The sequence below is a fragment of the Haemaphysalis longicornis genome, unplaced genomic scaffold, assembly GCF_048455015.1.
Source record: "Haemaphysalis longicornis isolate Haplotype H1 unplaced genomic scaffold, Haemaphysalis longicornis Haplotype H1 scaffold_10, whole genome shotgun sequence".
Taxonomy (NCBI): domain Eukaryota; kingdom Metazoa; phylum Arthropoda; class Arachnida; order Ixodida; family Ixodidae; genus Haemaphysalis; species Haemaphysalis longicornis.
This window is the reverse complement of record NW_027526204.1, coordinates 69,335,599-69,350,140: the sequence shown is the minus strand read 5'-3', so window position 1 is coordinate 69,350,140 and position 14,542 is coordinate 69,335,599. Positions and strand designations below refer to the sequence as shown.

The 14,542-nt window shown below is 48.9% G+C and overlaps 1 protein-coding gene across 4 annotated transcripts in view; it reads right to left on the bottom strand.

Moving 5' to 3' along the window:
- Nucleotides 1-14,542, bottom strand: part of LOC144158692 (uncharacterized) — a 74,492-nt gene that overhangs the window by 20,597 nt on the left and 39,353 nt on the right. For 3 of the 4 annotated variants that reach the window (XM_077689745.1, XM_077689746.1, XM_077689747.1), the window contains exons 6-7: nucleotides 233-373; nucleotides 110-172 (exon numbers count right to left, since the gene is read on the bottom strand). In XM_077689745.1, coding sequence (XP_077545871.1) covers nucleotides 247-373 — 127 coding nt within the window. In that variant the 3' untranslated portion in view covers nucleotides 110-172; nucleotides 233-246. Of the gene's footprint in view, nucleotides 1-109; nucleotides 173-232; nucleotides 374-4,079; nucleotides 4,254-14,542 lie in introns of those variants that run through there. The other variant, XM_077689749.1, reaches the window with a different exon arrangement.

Genomic DNA, 14,542 nt, shown 5'->3' with positions numbered 1-14,542 from the left:
AGTGCATCAAAAATGATATGCAATGCATATCGCAATAATGACTCCTTTTTTTCAGCAGTATTGACTTCTCCATTCCAAAATGCTGAGTCAAAAAAAACTGAATTCTAACCTGGAATTTTCTCTTCTGTCTGGCAGCTTGTGCTGATGAGTGACAAAAGCGCACATTGAGTACCTGCAAAAAAATTTGTAGTTAGGAATGTACAAGGACAACCACTAAGAATAAAAAGAGTACCTTTTGCACGAGTGCTAATGGATGCCTGTGTCTTTTGGCTGCAGGATAACTTCCAGCTGCAAACGACACCCGTACACATGGTCATGATGCACCCTCAGGAGTGGTAGTGTTGGTTGCTTGCTGTCCCCGGTGTAGAGCCTTCTGGAAGTGGAACACAAGCACTATAGAAAACTCGTGCAACCCCACTGTATACCAAAAGCACTCGTAAAAGCCAATTGCTAATCTTATACTGAGCAGAAAATGGCCACAGAATATTTAGTCCACCAGACACACCTTTGAGGCCAGATAGAAAGTCAAGGGATTAGACCAGATTATGGGGTTTAATGCACTGAGTCTGCACACTCGGGTTACAAGGCATCTTGACCACCTGGGGATCTATACAGGAGCTGAAAACTCCACAGATGGGCGTTTTCACTTTTCGCCTCCATCTGAAATGTAACCACCACGGCCGTGATCGAACCCATGTCCTAGGGCCCAGCAGCAGGACGCCTTAGTCACTGAGCCACCGCAGCGGGCAGGCCAAGGGAGTAGCTTCCCTGCTGTGCAAAGCAACTCATTGTCAACTAGACTGGTTTGCAGAAGCTGCCACAAAGTAATGCTCTTCGAGTGCAGACACATTTTGCTTGTTTTGGTTTCTTGCAGGCAAAACTATTTATTTTTCTCGGTACCTTCACGATGATGACACAACACATTAAACTTTTCTTTTATTAAAAATCTTCAGTGCAGGAGTAACAAACGTGCTGATTTTAATCTACACGTTTCCCCTAAAACAAAAGTTGATGAAATTTTACTGTGCATAATTTTTTCACTATTATTTTCTGTTTCAAGGGCCTGCCAATCTGGCTACCACACTAGGTGCAATACATCAAAACAGTTGATGCGGGCGCATGATTTGCAGCACAAACATGCACTCTACTCGCACTGCAAGATGCCCTCGTATTAACAATAACAGGGATAACACTCATCCCCTGCCTTGCAGCTCGTGGCAGGCATCTAATAATCACCAAATAAACCACGCACAATGCAAATACGGAGCCATGGCTCGGATGTGCGTCATGCTTTTCCGTTCTATTCATCTGTGTGAGGACACCACTTCCGAATGTCCCTCCTTGACCGGTCAGCAATGGGCAAAATCCTGCTTTCCAGAGTGAATACACACAGAAGCAAGGAGAGCCCCGGGTTCTTTCAATCGAAGAAGCTTGAAAGACTCACCGCATTGACTGCAAAAGCCAACCCCTTTCACCGGAAAAATAATGTCAGTAAGGCGGACCTTGCGTCATTCATTACATTGTTTTATTTAAAAAAATTTTTGTAACACTTCGTCGGATTTATGTTTAAATATTCACAGTTGTTTTCTTTAAAGAGGTTCCCGTAACACTTCACCGGATTTACATTCAAATATTCGCAGTCATCTTCCCCCAAGCCACAAGCATCCAAGACCGCTTCTAATCCAGTTCGTACAACAGGAGGGAGTACAGAGGAAAGAATACTCTACGAGGCCGAGCTAGCAAAGTGCGAAACGGTGGCGGCTGAAGGGTTCAAGCCTGTTTCCATGAATCCCTGCGCAATATACAAAACCTTATTGCCGGTGCACCTTAGTCCCCATGCTGCAACAAGAGATTGCTCCACCAGTCCCGACGCTGAACTAAATTTACCCAATCACCCAACAATTCCTTTTTTTTTTCCTACGCGAGTTTTAACTTTGAGCTTTAGCTTCTAAAGTAAGCATGCTGTTTGGTACGAAACATGAAATGCATCATCAAATGTTCCTGAGCAACAGATGTATACTAGAAATTAGTACACGCTGAAGCTCTGATACTCTGACCGGTGTTTGCATCCGGAAGGCCACGTAAATTAGACATAGGTGGTGCTGGCTAACGCCCAAAACCGAACAAGAATCCACGAAAAAAATCCATCAGCTGCAAAAGGAGAACGCGGGGAAATTTGCGGGGAATTCTCGAAAAACCTGCGGGGAAAATGTGCTGAAAATATGGAATTTTTGAACCTTCAAATGGGGAATATTTCTTCCCAGTACGGAACATAACTGCATCCTAACTGCATACGGAACATAACTGCCTTGCACTCGCTCACTTTCTTTTAATACCGCACAGACAGAAATAACTCTACTGCGGCTTAGCGTTGTTGAGCTCTCCACTTGGCCACCCTTTACTGAGAACAAGAATTTCACCGGCACTTCAGTCTGCTTACATTATTTGAAGACGAAAGGCAGAGATTATTGGACTTCACCACTGTTGCATCCTGTTTGTTTTTTTTCCTCCCTTTTGTATTTTGGTGTTTTGACGCGAGATGAATAATCGCGGCAAGCAGACTGGCCACAACTCATGCGGCAGCTTCCCCACAGTGAGAGCTCTCCTCTTCTCACTACGCCTGTTCTACGCGCATGCAGTCGTAGGGACGCATCTGGATGATTCTTGTTCCACTGTGGCGTAGTGCCAGGTTAGCTCTGTGGTTAGCGCACTTGGCTGCCACGCCAGCACCATGGGTTGGAATCCCACATGAACGAAAATGTGCATTTATTTTTCTTTTCTTTTCACAGCAGCGGCCATTTCGGCACCATTGTTTTGGGTTACGACAACTACAAACACTTTTGCATTTGATGAGACACGTCCCACTGTATATGGAAGACTAGAGCCTGTCCCCTCTGCCTTGAATTCGCTAGCAGAGCTACTCCACACTGAGTGAGTCGGGTCACGGTCGTCTCTGGTAGGTGTGAGCTGTGCAGAAGAGTGCCACGATAAAAAGCTGGCATTTTACATCGCTTCCCAGTTAAAGGGAAACAAGAGACACTACCGGATCAAAGAAAACCCTTTTCATTGCATGGCTACGCGTACCAGTGAGTACGTTTCTGAAGCCGAAAAATGCTTTACCTTGAAAGGCAGCCGCCGAGGATTGCTTTTGCCTACAATTTTTCTTCATAATTGCCATTGCCCGTATTCATAGCTGCAGCCGACATGCGAGTACTTACACTATGCTGTGATTTGCTAGTGGCGACGAGGCGCCCAGCCAATAAGTGAAGATGCAGCGTTAATAAACAGATTGTCCTCTAGTGGAAGTTCTTGCCCTCAATTCTTCTCTGGTCATTCAACTCAACTGCACATCAAAATTAATATGGTAAGCAAGACAAACAGTTGGATCATGTCTTGGCTTGCACACGCACAGGGCACGACCAGTGACGCGAATGATTTCCCGTCGAGAAAGATACGGTTATCGCTTGGCTAAAAGTGTTTCTGCTACTCACGCTCCGGTCGGGCTAAGCGGACCGCCGGCAGCGGAGCGCACTGTCAAAAACATTCAGCTAAAACTCTTCATCATGCAACTGAAGCGCACGAGTCATCTTTCTGGTGAGATATAGCAGCGGAAGTATTCATTGGTACAGGTGATATTCCGCGGCAGATCCAAAACACGCGCGGCAAGCGTCGTCCGCTCACTCGGCAAGAGGCGATGCCTCGACGAAAGAAAGGGGAATTGGGAGGGTAGAGGGTTGGTTCGAAGTATCGTTTCCTTCTTGGGCGCGCAGGTCGTATGAAAGTGCGCGCTCGCCGCTCCTCCAGTCCGGCCGTGATTACACCTCCCCGCCTGGCTCCGCGCCGAATGGGACGGCCGGAGCAACGGCGCGCCGCCGGCAGCAAATCGCGGAGGCCACGCTGACAACACGCATTCGTGCAGTTGACGGAGCCATCCGGGCTGCTAGAGGCAGTGCGCACCGGACGCCCGACACGGCAAAAGAGGTTCGGAACATACGCACAACAAACGCAACGAGCAAGCGCACAAAGACCTCATCAGAGGCTGCTACGAGGTCAAGAGAAAGGTGTCCGCACAAGCTCACCGGATCCTTCGGACGTGTCACAACGCAGACCAACTTCACGCATGCACTACTGGCAGCATGAAAATGGTGCACAACAAAACAGGATGCGAAGCAGAATAACGGAACACGACTGTGAAAACTTCGTGCTCAGCAAATGGTTGTCAACAAAGGGTCTCGCAAACACCTCAGTGCGGAGCGCCATCAGAACTGCTAGTCGGTGAAGTTACGGTTGACACTGGCGGCGCTGCAAGCGTATAATGCTTCTGCGCGGGAGTGAGGATGATGATGATGATGGTGGTGGTACGGTTTTACACTATACAACGGGCGGGTGAGAGATCTCTACCTTAACCATAAACTGAAAAAGAACAGAAAACAAAAAGGGGGAGGGAGAGAAAAATAAACAGCACGTTCAGGATGCGTAAGACAGCTGTGTCCGAAGAATTTCTACCCCGCTTCCCAGTCCTCCGCCGCGCAGCAGACCTGTACCTCCGCTGCTACCGGTCTAGGGTCGCCCTCTTCCATTGTTCAAGACGGCGCTTCGTCAGCGCCACAGCGCGCATGTTCACACACCCCCTTCCCCAAACCCCTGTGCAACATGCAGCGGCATGTTGCCTTCGCTATCTCTGTTCGGTCTTAGCTGACCGCACTGCAGCACCACACGCTCAACTGTTTCGTCAGCTTGCACACAAGCTTGACACATCACGTCGATAACGTTTTCCACAGAATTCTGTATCCGCTTCTGCCGCGTCGACGTGCGCAGTGCCCCTGCCCGGACCTCGAAGAGGAGCGTGCTTCCAAGCGTAGAGTTAATACTGACTCTTCCAAGGCCGTTGTCGTACAGTTGTTCTGCGCCGATAGTGGTTTCGTGTGCTCTGTACAGGACTTTCCGGAGTACGCACTTCACGCGCTGTTGCTGAGGCCGCCTCCACAGGCTCTCGGAAGAGGCCGTACTTTTTCTCCAGACTATATAAAATGCGCGTCCACGTTGTGCGCAGCCACATCGCCACCAGGTACTCAAACACACGGCGTGCCCAGCGTTCGAGCTTCGTCAGGCGGCCCTTGAACGCCAGATTGCTTGAGGCTTCCCTCGCTTCAAAGGAGGACCAGCCCAGATTGCCTTGCACAGCCATGGCATGTACCATGGCTGCCTGGCATGGCACGTATCCGACGGATGTGCATCCCACCTCGCGTTGCCGTCGCTCAAGCGCCATTCCCTGGTCTCCGAAGGAAGGCTGATCACGGCGTTGGCAAATGTGAGAGCTGGCACATGTACCAGCCTCCACAGCTCGCCTACCATCGCAAAGCGGTTGCAGCCCCACAGCCAGTGGCGTAAATCATGGGGGGGTCAGGGGGGTCCTGACCCCCCTTGTGTTCGGGCTGGGGGGGACACCCCGTGCAAGTGTCCCCCCCTTGAGATTCATCTTTGCACGAAGAACATTGCAACCTCAAGTCCGTCGACGACGTGGCAGCAGTACTCCGGAACATGCACACGTCCACCCGCCAGTATTTCAAGGAAGTGGAGAGTGTTCTCAGGATTATCTTAGTGATGCCGGTCTCTTCCTGTGAAGCAGAGAGATCGTTCAGTGCCTTGAGAAGACTGAAAACATGGCTGCGTAGTACGATGGGGGAGGAACGCCTCAACTGCAGGCTTTGGCACACGTTCATCAAGACATTATAGACCTCATAACGTTGCCAGGGTTGTTGAAAAACTTTGTCAGTGCGTGCAAAAACCGCGCTCTCGTTTTTGGACCCTCTAGAAATGTCGAAAGCTAGGAAACATGTCATAGGTGATCAGTACTCATATTGTACGGAGTATTTCTTATTGATCTTTTTTTAACGTCTGCAATAGCACTGTGCAATTACGTGATGTATGAAAACATGCTCGTTTTTCTTATTTTAATTCAAATCACGATAGTAATTTGTATATAAATGAAAATAAAGCACACAAAAAATGGCCGCCTTGGCAAGATGTGTGTCCCCCCTTGTGATTTTTCTGGATTTACGCCACTGCCCACAGCACCCGACGTCTGAGGATGCCTTGAGCCTGCAGTGCAGACTGCCGCAGAGCTTTTCCTCCTGGTCACCGCACAAATCCCCGTCTGCCCCCAGCCACACATGCAGGTATTTGTACGACGCTCGAGTGGTGAGGTGTTCTCCGCCCAGTATCAGTGCATATACTGTCTACGTTCTCCCCACCAGCGAGGCAGACGACTGCCGTCTATTTGATGTTGAACCGAAGTCCCAGTGTTGTGATCTCGGCATATATAGCTAATGTCCGGTAGTGCCTGCAGCTCTGACAAACTTTCCGCCATGACAACCAGGTCATCAGCGAAAGCCAGCCTTGGCAGTTTGCATTTGTCGTCCAGATCCCTGGTGCTGAATCTCAAGCCGAAGCCAAGGCCTGATTTGAGCAGCGCCCGCTCTACGCCAGCGGCATAGAAAATGTACAGTGGTGGTGAAAGTGGACACCCCTGGCAGAGTCCCTTGGCCACTTGGATCTGTGCCGATTGAGTGCCACCAAACTTCACCACGACAGAGTTGCCCTCGCACAGGCGCTGTTCCATGTCCAGAAGGGCCCCCGGGAGACCCAGAAGTGCCACTTTCTGGAAGAGCATGGGGTACTGAGTCATATGCCCTCTCTACGTCCAAGAAGCAGCACACCAGCGAGCGTCTTTCCTTCCTGGCGATTTCTGCACACTGCGTAAGCACGAACAGGTTGTCGTCCAGTTTGCGACACCGTCGGAAGCCATTCTGCAGTTCTGTCAGGAGGTGGTGCGCCTCAGCCCAGCCGCTGAGCCACTCCTTGAGGATGCTCGTGAACAGTCGGTACACCACACTCGTGACGGTCAGTGGCCCGCGGTCCCCGAGGTGTGTACAAGGGTGATCCTGCCTAGTCGTCAGTCGTCAGGGATTGGCGCTCCCTCTATGATGGCCGTGAACAGGTATGCCAACTGTTCCCTTGCACTGGGACCAAGACCCTTCAGTAGACGGGCTGACAGACCATCAAGACCCGTGGCTGTTCGAGCCCTCAGATGTGCTAAGGCCCGGCCCACCGCCAACCCTGAGAGAAGGCATAATGTGGGCTCTCCTCCCTGGCCCTGGCTGAGGTAGAGTCAGGTGGTAGGTCCTCACCCTGCCCACCACACAGGTCAGCAGAAGGATCGGGGTCCTGAAATACACGAGTGAGTGAAGTGCTCGGTTCAAGTTTAGGATAGGGTGTCCAGAAGCCAAATCCGAAGCTGGCACGAAGAGGGGGCTGGCCTGTCCAACGACGTGACATGCCTCCGTACCTCTGGGCGGTGGACTTGCCATCCGAGTGTAGTGACCGGAAGAGGCTCATGTAGTGCTCGGCCAACTTTGCCTGAACCAATGCCTGTACCTTGTGCTTCAGCTCGATGTATTCAGCTAACGGGAAGTCATCCTCAGCATAGTAGACTTCCAGCAGGTCATTGACTCCAGGCAGCTGTGGCGGGATCTGCAAGTCGTCTCAGGAAGGATTGACACACCCGCAGCCAACGTTATTACAATTACTCTATAAATAGTTAGTGTACGTTGCTCGTAGCTATGTCTACAATTATTCGTAATGTCTTCCAGAGATTGCAGTGGCCGCGGTGACCTCTGCCAAGCACGGTCTTTTCATCGTTAGCATTAGCCGTGGAATTTTTTTTACTTGCACGGTAGCGCTTTACGACAGCGCTGGAGTTTTTTTTTTTTTTTTTGCTCCTCTGCACAAGCCGGGGACTCGGCCATCGCCGTGAGACACGGAGTGACACGCTGGGCATTTTCTCACTCCTCAAAGTTTATTATTTTTGTTTGTTTTTTGCTAAAGCCACTCAGCGTGCCGAGGATGCTCGGCGGTCGCTGCGGGGCACGCACTCACGAGGGCTCGGGATTTTCTTGGTATTTTTTGCCTGCAACAGGGAACTTACGGCTTGTGCAAGTTTCGTTATTAAAAACCTCTCCCCCCGGCGCTACCCTTTAGGTCCGAGTTTATTGCTGAGGCCGTGGCTGGGGCTCCCGCCTGTTCGCAATGCGGCTCCTACCAACAATACGCGAATGTGACAAATTTAGCGAGGAATGAACCAGCCAGCTTCCTGCCCCCTGAAATCTTCTCCGTAAGGCACAGCTCGACCTGCATCTCCACTTCAATGCTGTCGGACGTTACTGTTGAACTCATTTGTTAAATAACCACAATTTGTCACTTGTAGGTACGCTTGCAGCGCCGCAGAGGGAGGACGGCAGTATATGATGATGATGATGATTAAGAGACCCTCCCTTTGTATCGCGACGTTGGTTGCCACCAACCGACTTGCCTGTGTTGTTCTAATTATTTGCCCTTCCCTTCACTAAGCTAGTAGGTTATTCCCCTCCCCTCTGGTTTTAAACTCGGGCCCATCGCTTCCCCACCCCCCTTCCTGCACTTGCTCCCTTTTATTTCCACTCCCCCCCCCCCTTCTTCTGTTCTAAATTATAATGCGGTATATTACTCATACATTATCCTATCTCTTCCCACTCTGTTCTAAATTATAACGCGGTATATTACCCACTCTCTTCCCTATTTCTCTTCCTTTTTCTTCCACCACCACTCCAGCCGCCTCTTCGTCACCTTTATGGCCCGAAGTTGAGGCTCCCACTCGCACCAAATCCTAAAGCCTCCGTCAACGTCGCTTCCCCATCGTCTTGCCGCGGTCGTATCTCTGTGCAGTCTATGACAATATGCTCTATGATTTCCCGATCCCTGCCGCAGCATACACAAGTTTCGTCCTGTTGCCTGTAGTTAGCCGTGTATGCTCGTGTTCTCATACACCCCGCCAATGCTTCAAAAAGCAATGCACTGCCTCGCGTATTGTCATAGAAAGCCTCCTTCCCGAGTTCTAGTTTCTCAGTTCCATAAGTCTCGAGGGTTTTTTCACTTCCATTCTCTATACCAAATTCGTCGTCTCTGCTGTTTTAACTTGCTTTTTAACTGTTGTGTATACCCCACCTTCTCTACCGAATTTCCGTACTGCTTGGTCAGCTGTCTGGTCCTCCGGCTCCACCGCGTGTCCATGCTCCTCATATACAGGTATCTAAACACTTTCGCGGCCCATTTTTCCTCCTCCATGCCACGTAGTCTCTCCGCAATTTTTATTTTGCTTTGCGCCTCCCTTGTCTCAAAGAACGACCAGCCCGTATCCCCCTATACCGCTTCATTCGTAGTTTTGCTATGGGTCCCTAGCGCCAGCCTACCTACTGCCCACCGATTTACCTTCAGGCCCACTTGGGTCTCTGGTTTCATGCACGGAACCAAATTTCCGAAAGTCAATCCTGGTACTTTTGTTTTGAGGTGGGCCTCATGCGCATGAGTGTAATCTGTGCCGTCAAGCCTAAATATTCATACTCCTTTACCCATGGTATTTTTACTCGTTGAACTGATACCGATTTGCGCTTTATGTTGTCATTGAAAACCATGATCTCTGATTTTTCTCTGCTAAAAGATAGCCCAAGGTGCGTCGCTTCCTCCCCACATATATTCATCGAGCCCTGCATACCTATCCGGTCATCCACCATCAACAATATGTCGTCTGCATACATTAATCCTGGTGGAATTCGCTGTTCCAGGACCAGTCTGTTTTTAAAGCAAGATAAATCGAATCCCAGCCTACTGCCCACTAGCTTTTTTTCTAAACCCGCAATGTAGATCATGAACAGCACTTTTGAAAAAGGACATCCTTGTTTCAAGCCCTTGTAGGTGTATACCGGCCTATTGTATACTACCCTCTCCCACGGTATTTGTGCCTGGTTCTCTCGATATAGTTCCCTGGGTAAGCTAATAAATTCTGCCCCCACTCCCTCGTTCTCAGGGCCTTCCATAGCTTCTCCCTGTGTATACATTGTCATACGCCACTTTAATGTCTAGAAAGGCTAACCACAAAGGTCGATTTTGCATCTTCGCCAACTCTGTGCATTGGCTTACTACAAATAGGTTGTCATCTAGACTTCGATCCTTTCGAAACCCATTTTGAAGTTCCTGTAGCACTCTGTTCTCTTCTACCCACTGCTCTGGTTAAAATTTTACTGCCTGCCATATAGCACACACGTGACGGTGACTGGCCTATACGAGCTCGGTTTAGTCTTGTCTCCTTTGTGCTTATAGATTAAGTCACCCTGTTAGTATGCCACGTGTCCGGTACTACCTTCTTTTCTATCCCCGTGCTAATGCTTGTAGTAGCTTTCCCTTGCCCTTCGGCCCTAATTGGTTGATCAACAAATAAGGGCCGAGTGTACCGGTGTGTTCTTTTATACATGTTATGTTCTAGCATGAGGCTCTGGAAAACATGTCCCAGTGTTTTAGTACCGCGACCACAGACCAAATACTACGACAACATGAGACGCACACAGCGTGACCCCCCAAGGGGCTTTATCCCTAAAAGAAAATACTGAGCATGACGACTGCCATCAGGCACCTCGGCAATGACATAAAAACCCGGAATAAAATTGCTAAGGCCAAATATTTATGCTCTTCGGAATATAATTAAAGAAAAATTCCAAAGAAATGTCGAAATTTTTTATTACTAGGGCACAGAAGATACACGTATATCCAGTCTTCACGTTAACAGCAAAATTGTTTCTGACGATCAAGAAATGGCTAGTTGTTCCAATCATTTGTCTGTTTTCTCTTTAACTTATTGTAAAAGCAATCCGAGTGCCTCAGAACAAATATATGAACGAATGGATCCCGTCACTGCTTCCTATATAATGGTGTACTTAAGCTACTCCAAAACGTTAAAGTTAATTGTGCTGTGGACCTGATGGCATACCCACTTACAACCTTCATGCCTGCTCAGACACCACTGCCCATTTTCGAGTTTTGTTTACCAAGTGGATCAGTACCGGTGACTTACCTGAGGATTGGAAAATTGCAAGCATCACGCTCATTATCAAAGGTGGCCTGAAAAGCAATCCTGATAACTATAGGCCCAATATCCTTCACAAGTGTCTGCAGTGAAATTTTAGTACATATAATATATAACGCCAAAATAAAACGCGTGGGAGATAATAGATATTTTACGAATTGCCAACACGGCTTTCGGGCAGGTTTTTCCTCCACAATGCAATTAAAGGGGCCCTGAAAGGCGTTTTGAGCCCACTAAATGAAGTAGCGCAATCGTTAGATTGGGTCGTCAACGTCATATGTGCCAAGTATTACTCTTTTACGCGCAGCGGAAAGCTCACAGTTTCGTTGCAAAGTTTGTCGCTTTTTTCTCACCCTTCCCTTCGTGTTTTTGGACGCCGCCATCTTAACATGTCTACATCATCGATTCCCAGATGTTCGTCATGAGCTAGACATCCTGCTATTGGGGGCTTTTTCACGCATTTCCGGCAAAGAGATGAGTCGTCGGCTCTTCGTCGGCTCGCCGGCTGATCTGCCAGCGGAGTGCCGGTGTGCTTGGACGTTTTACGACAAACGAAACAAGTGTAAACAAACGCTTAACCGTTCGTATTGAATGCAACACGGCCATAACACGACATGGATATTCTCTTACCTGAGTACGTTCCATAAAGAAAGCGTTGAAGCCTCGTGGCACTTCTTTCGTGCAATCGCAGAGAACGTCCTGAGCTGAATGCCCGGGTTTGACGCATACATTTTATTCAACTTCAAAACAATCCAGAGATGCGTTTCGAACGAACACAACGTCACAACATGCGTTGCAAGTCTGAACCGCGATTGACAGACGATGGGTTTCCTCCTCCTGCCCGTCGTAAATTCGGCACTCCCCTCGGGCGCGGTTTGCGGGGACGAACAGCAAGTCACTTAACTCTGGCGCACAAGCCGAGATGGCTTTTAGCCACGCACACTGCACATACCCCATGCGAGGTTGAGTCGTACGTCGCCAGAGAAAGATAATCCAGACCATTGGAAGCACTATCCACCCGCAGAAGCACAACGTCGCATTTCATCGCGAAACAAAGGCGTCCAACCACACACACCATCGCCTCCTGTAATATCAAACGCATCTCGCACTGGTACGCCTGCAGTGCCCACATGTCGCGAGGTGGGGCCCCGAGCTGAACCGGGATCACGCAACCGTAACTGACTTCTGGAGCGATTTGTGCCTTGTTGCCAAGGCAACCGATGTTTGAAATTGTCAAAGAAATGGCGCTCGCTCCAGCGCTAGAAAGCTCAGAGCCGCGCCGGAGCATGTTTTGCCAACGTTGCCGCTCTCCACCACGCGTCTCCCCAAGCTGAACTAGTCACATGATTGAAGCGTTTTGTGCACGGGTTCTGTATCGGTTTAAAATGTCTTTTTCACATACCGCCGACAGGACTTACCACCGCCGCAAAATAGGACCCGGCACCAACGGGGCCACATCTGATACGGCGCTTTTTGGATAAACAGTGCGGCGCGGTGCATGAAAGGGACCGAGCGCACGATCCTCCCCGAGCGGCTGCGAGTTAGCCGCCGAAAGCAACTCCAGCAACGTACAGCGCAAAAGGGCATGGCCAAGCCGCCGCACAAATGCAGCCAGATTTTTCGTTCGCTTTCCAGCCTTGAGCGGAGTGCGGGATTCATGGTGTCAACAAAGCTTGCCCGTATCCGACGGCAGTCTAGGAGCGCCATAGCGGAAGTACGTCATCGCTGAGGAGCGCAGCATCATGGGAGGGAAGGCTCGCGCGCCGTCAACAGCGAAAGGAAAAGGAAACGCGGCGCGACGATAATGTGCGGTTTTTGATTTACGATTTCTCAGCTAATACTCATCGCTTTAACAAAATTCTTGCGGGAGGAGATTGCTAATACATTGCTTTATTTGGTTACATGCACATCCATGCATCGGCGGAAGGTATTTCAGGACCCCTTTAACAGAATTTAGCCACAATATTTTGTTATCATTTCGCCTGAAAGGTCAAAAGAGTGCGTATTTTTGGATTTCAAAAAGGCATTTGATTCTGTTCCGCGTGTGTTGCTACTCCACAAGTTGTCTTTTCCTGGTCTACATCGTGACAGTCCAGTGGATAACAGGTTATTTGCATAATCACACCGGATGTCTCCGGATAAACGGCTGTCAATCAGGTGCTGCCAGTGCTAGTTTTGGTGTTCGGCCGGGGCCTGTTTTGACCTGCAATGTATGCCTTTACGCAGATGATTGCATTGTTCATCGTGCTGTCAAAAGCCCAACTGACACAGGCTATCTTCAACGGATTATTCAAATGTGGTGTGCAAAATGCAATGACTTTAAATGTGATATGTAAGCACGTGAACTTTTCACACAGATGCAACCCTATTTTATCGAAATAGACTGAGAAGTATGCCTCTTGAAACAGTGTCGGATCATAAATATTTTGGCATCCACTTTTCATCCAACCTAACCTCTGAACGTCAGGTTGAAAATGTCAGGTTGAACAAACTGGCATTTATTACTTCAATGGCAATTCCACAGCTCGTACCAAGACAGGCAAAATCAAGTACAAAAATAGGTTGGAACCACAAAACAATGCCTCCAGCATAAAAAGACGTACACACCAAGTAGGCACGTGCTGCAGATTTCGACATCGTCGTCTTATTCTTGTCTTCAGCGTTGAACATACCCACAAACAGGAGGTTCACCAGCAATGTTGCTCCATTTGAGCAAGAGCCCACAGCACCGCGTCCACATTGTCTATTGCTTTTGGGAGCAGACCACCTCTTCAACATAGCAAGTGTGGAATTGTACGCATGAAGGTGGCAAGTAGGTTGCAAACCCCTCAGCTGGATCGCAATGTAGTTACAATAACGTTTCACACAAAATACAGTTCTGAATGAGTGGTCCGATTATGACACTATTCATCGCACATCCTCCGCTCATGAGTTCTTCTAGACATCACTGCTCTTCAAATGGAGCACGATCAACATTCAACTCCTCAATCAGCTCGTGCGCCAGTTATGCTTGGGCAAACAGTCTCTTTCGGTAAAGGACAAAAATCAGAATCAGTATGGGGACAATCGCTTGGCTCATAGCCATGAATCCTACAATTTCCGGGTTAACGCACTTTTGAGGTTATTGGTATTGAAAACCGCAACTTTAATATCAAATTTGAACCTCCAGCAGCTGGGTTTGTTTTCCGGAACAATTTGTGTTTCCTTTAGAAAAAACGCCAGGAGCAGTGTACTGTTGCGAGAACTCGGCAAGATCCGAGTTCATGCGGATGAGCTTTGTGGTGGCTTCAGTGTGTCCTGAGTCTTTGGTAATGTCCCAGAAGGACTGTTTCATCATATTCAGTGTTGCATTCACGGCTACCAGGTCCTCAGAGCAAAAAGCCGCGGAAAATAGCCAGAAAAGTGGCCACCTTTAACTGAGCATTTCAAAAGTAACCAGGAGAATCACAATTTGCACCACAGCGATGTAAAACACAGGCTTTTCTACCACCTGCGTAGGGGAAATGGGCACAAATTTTGAGAAGTAGCAAAACTGCATCACGAATATTCACCAGTTGCTACGGGCCCGAAAAACAATAATTGTTCATC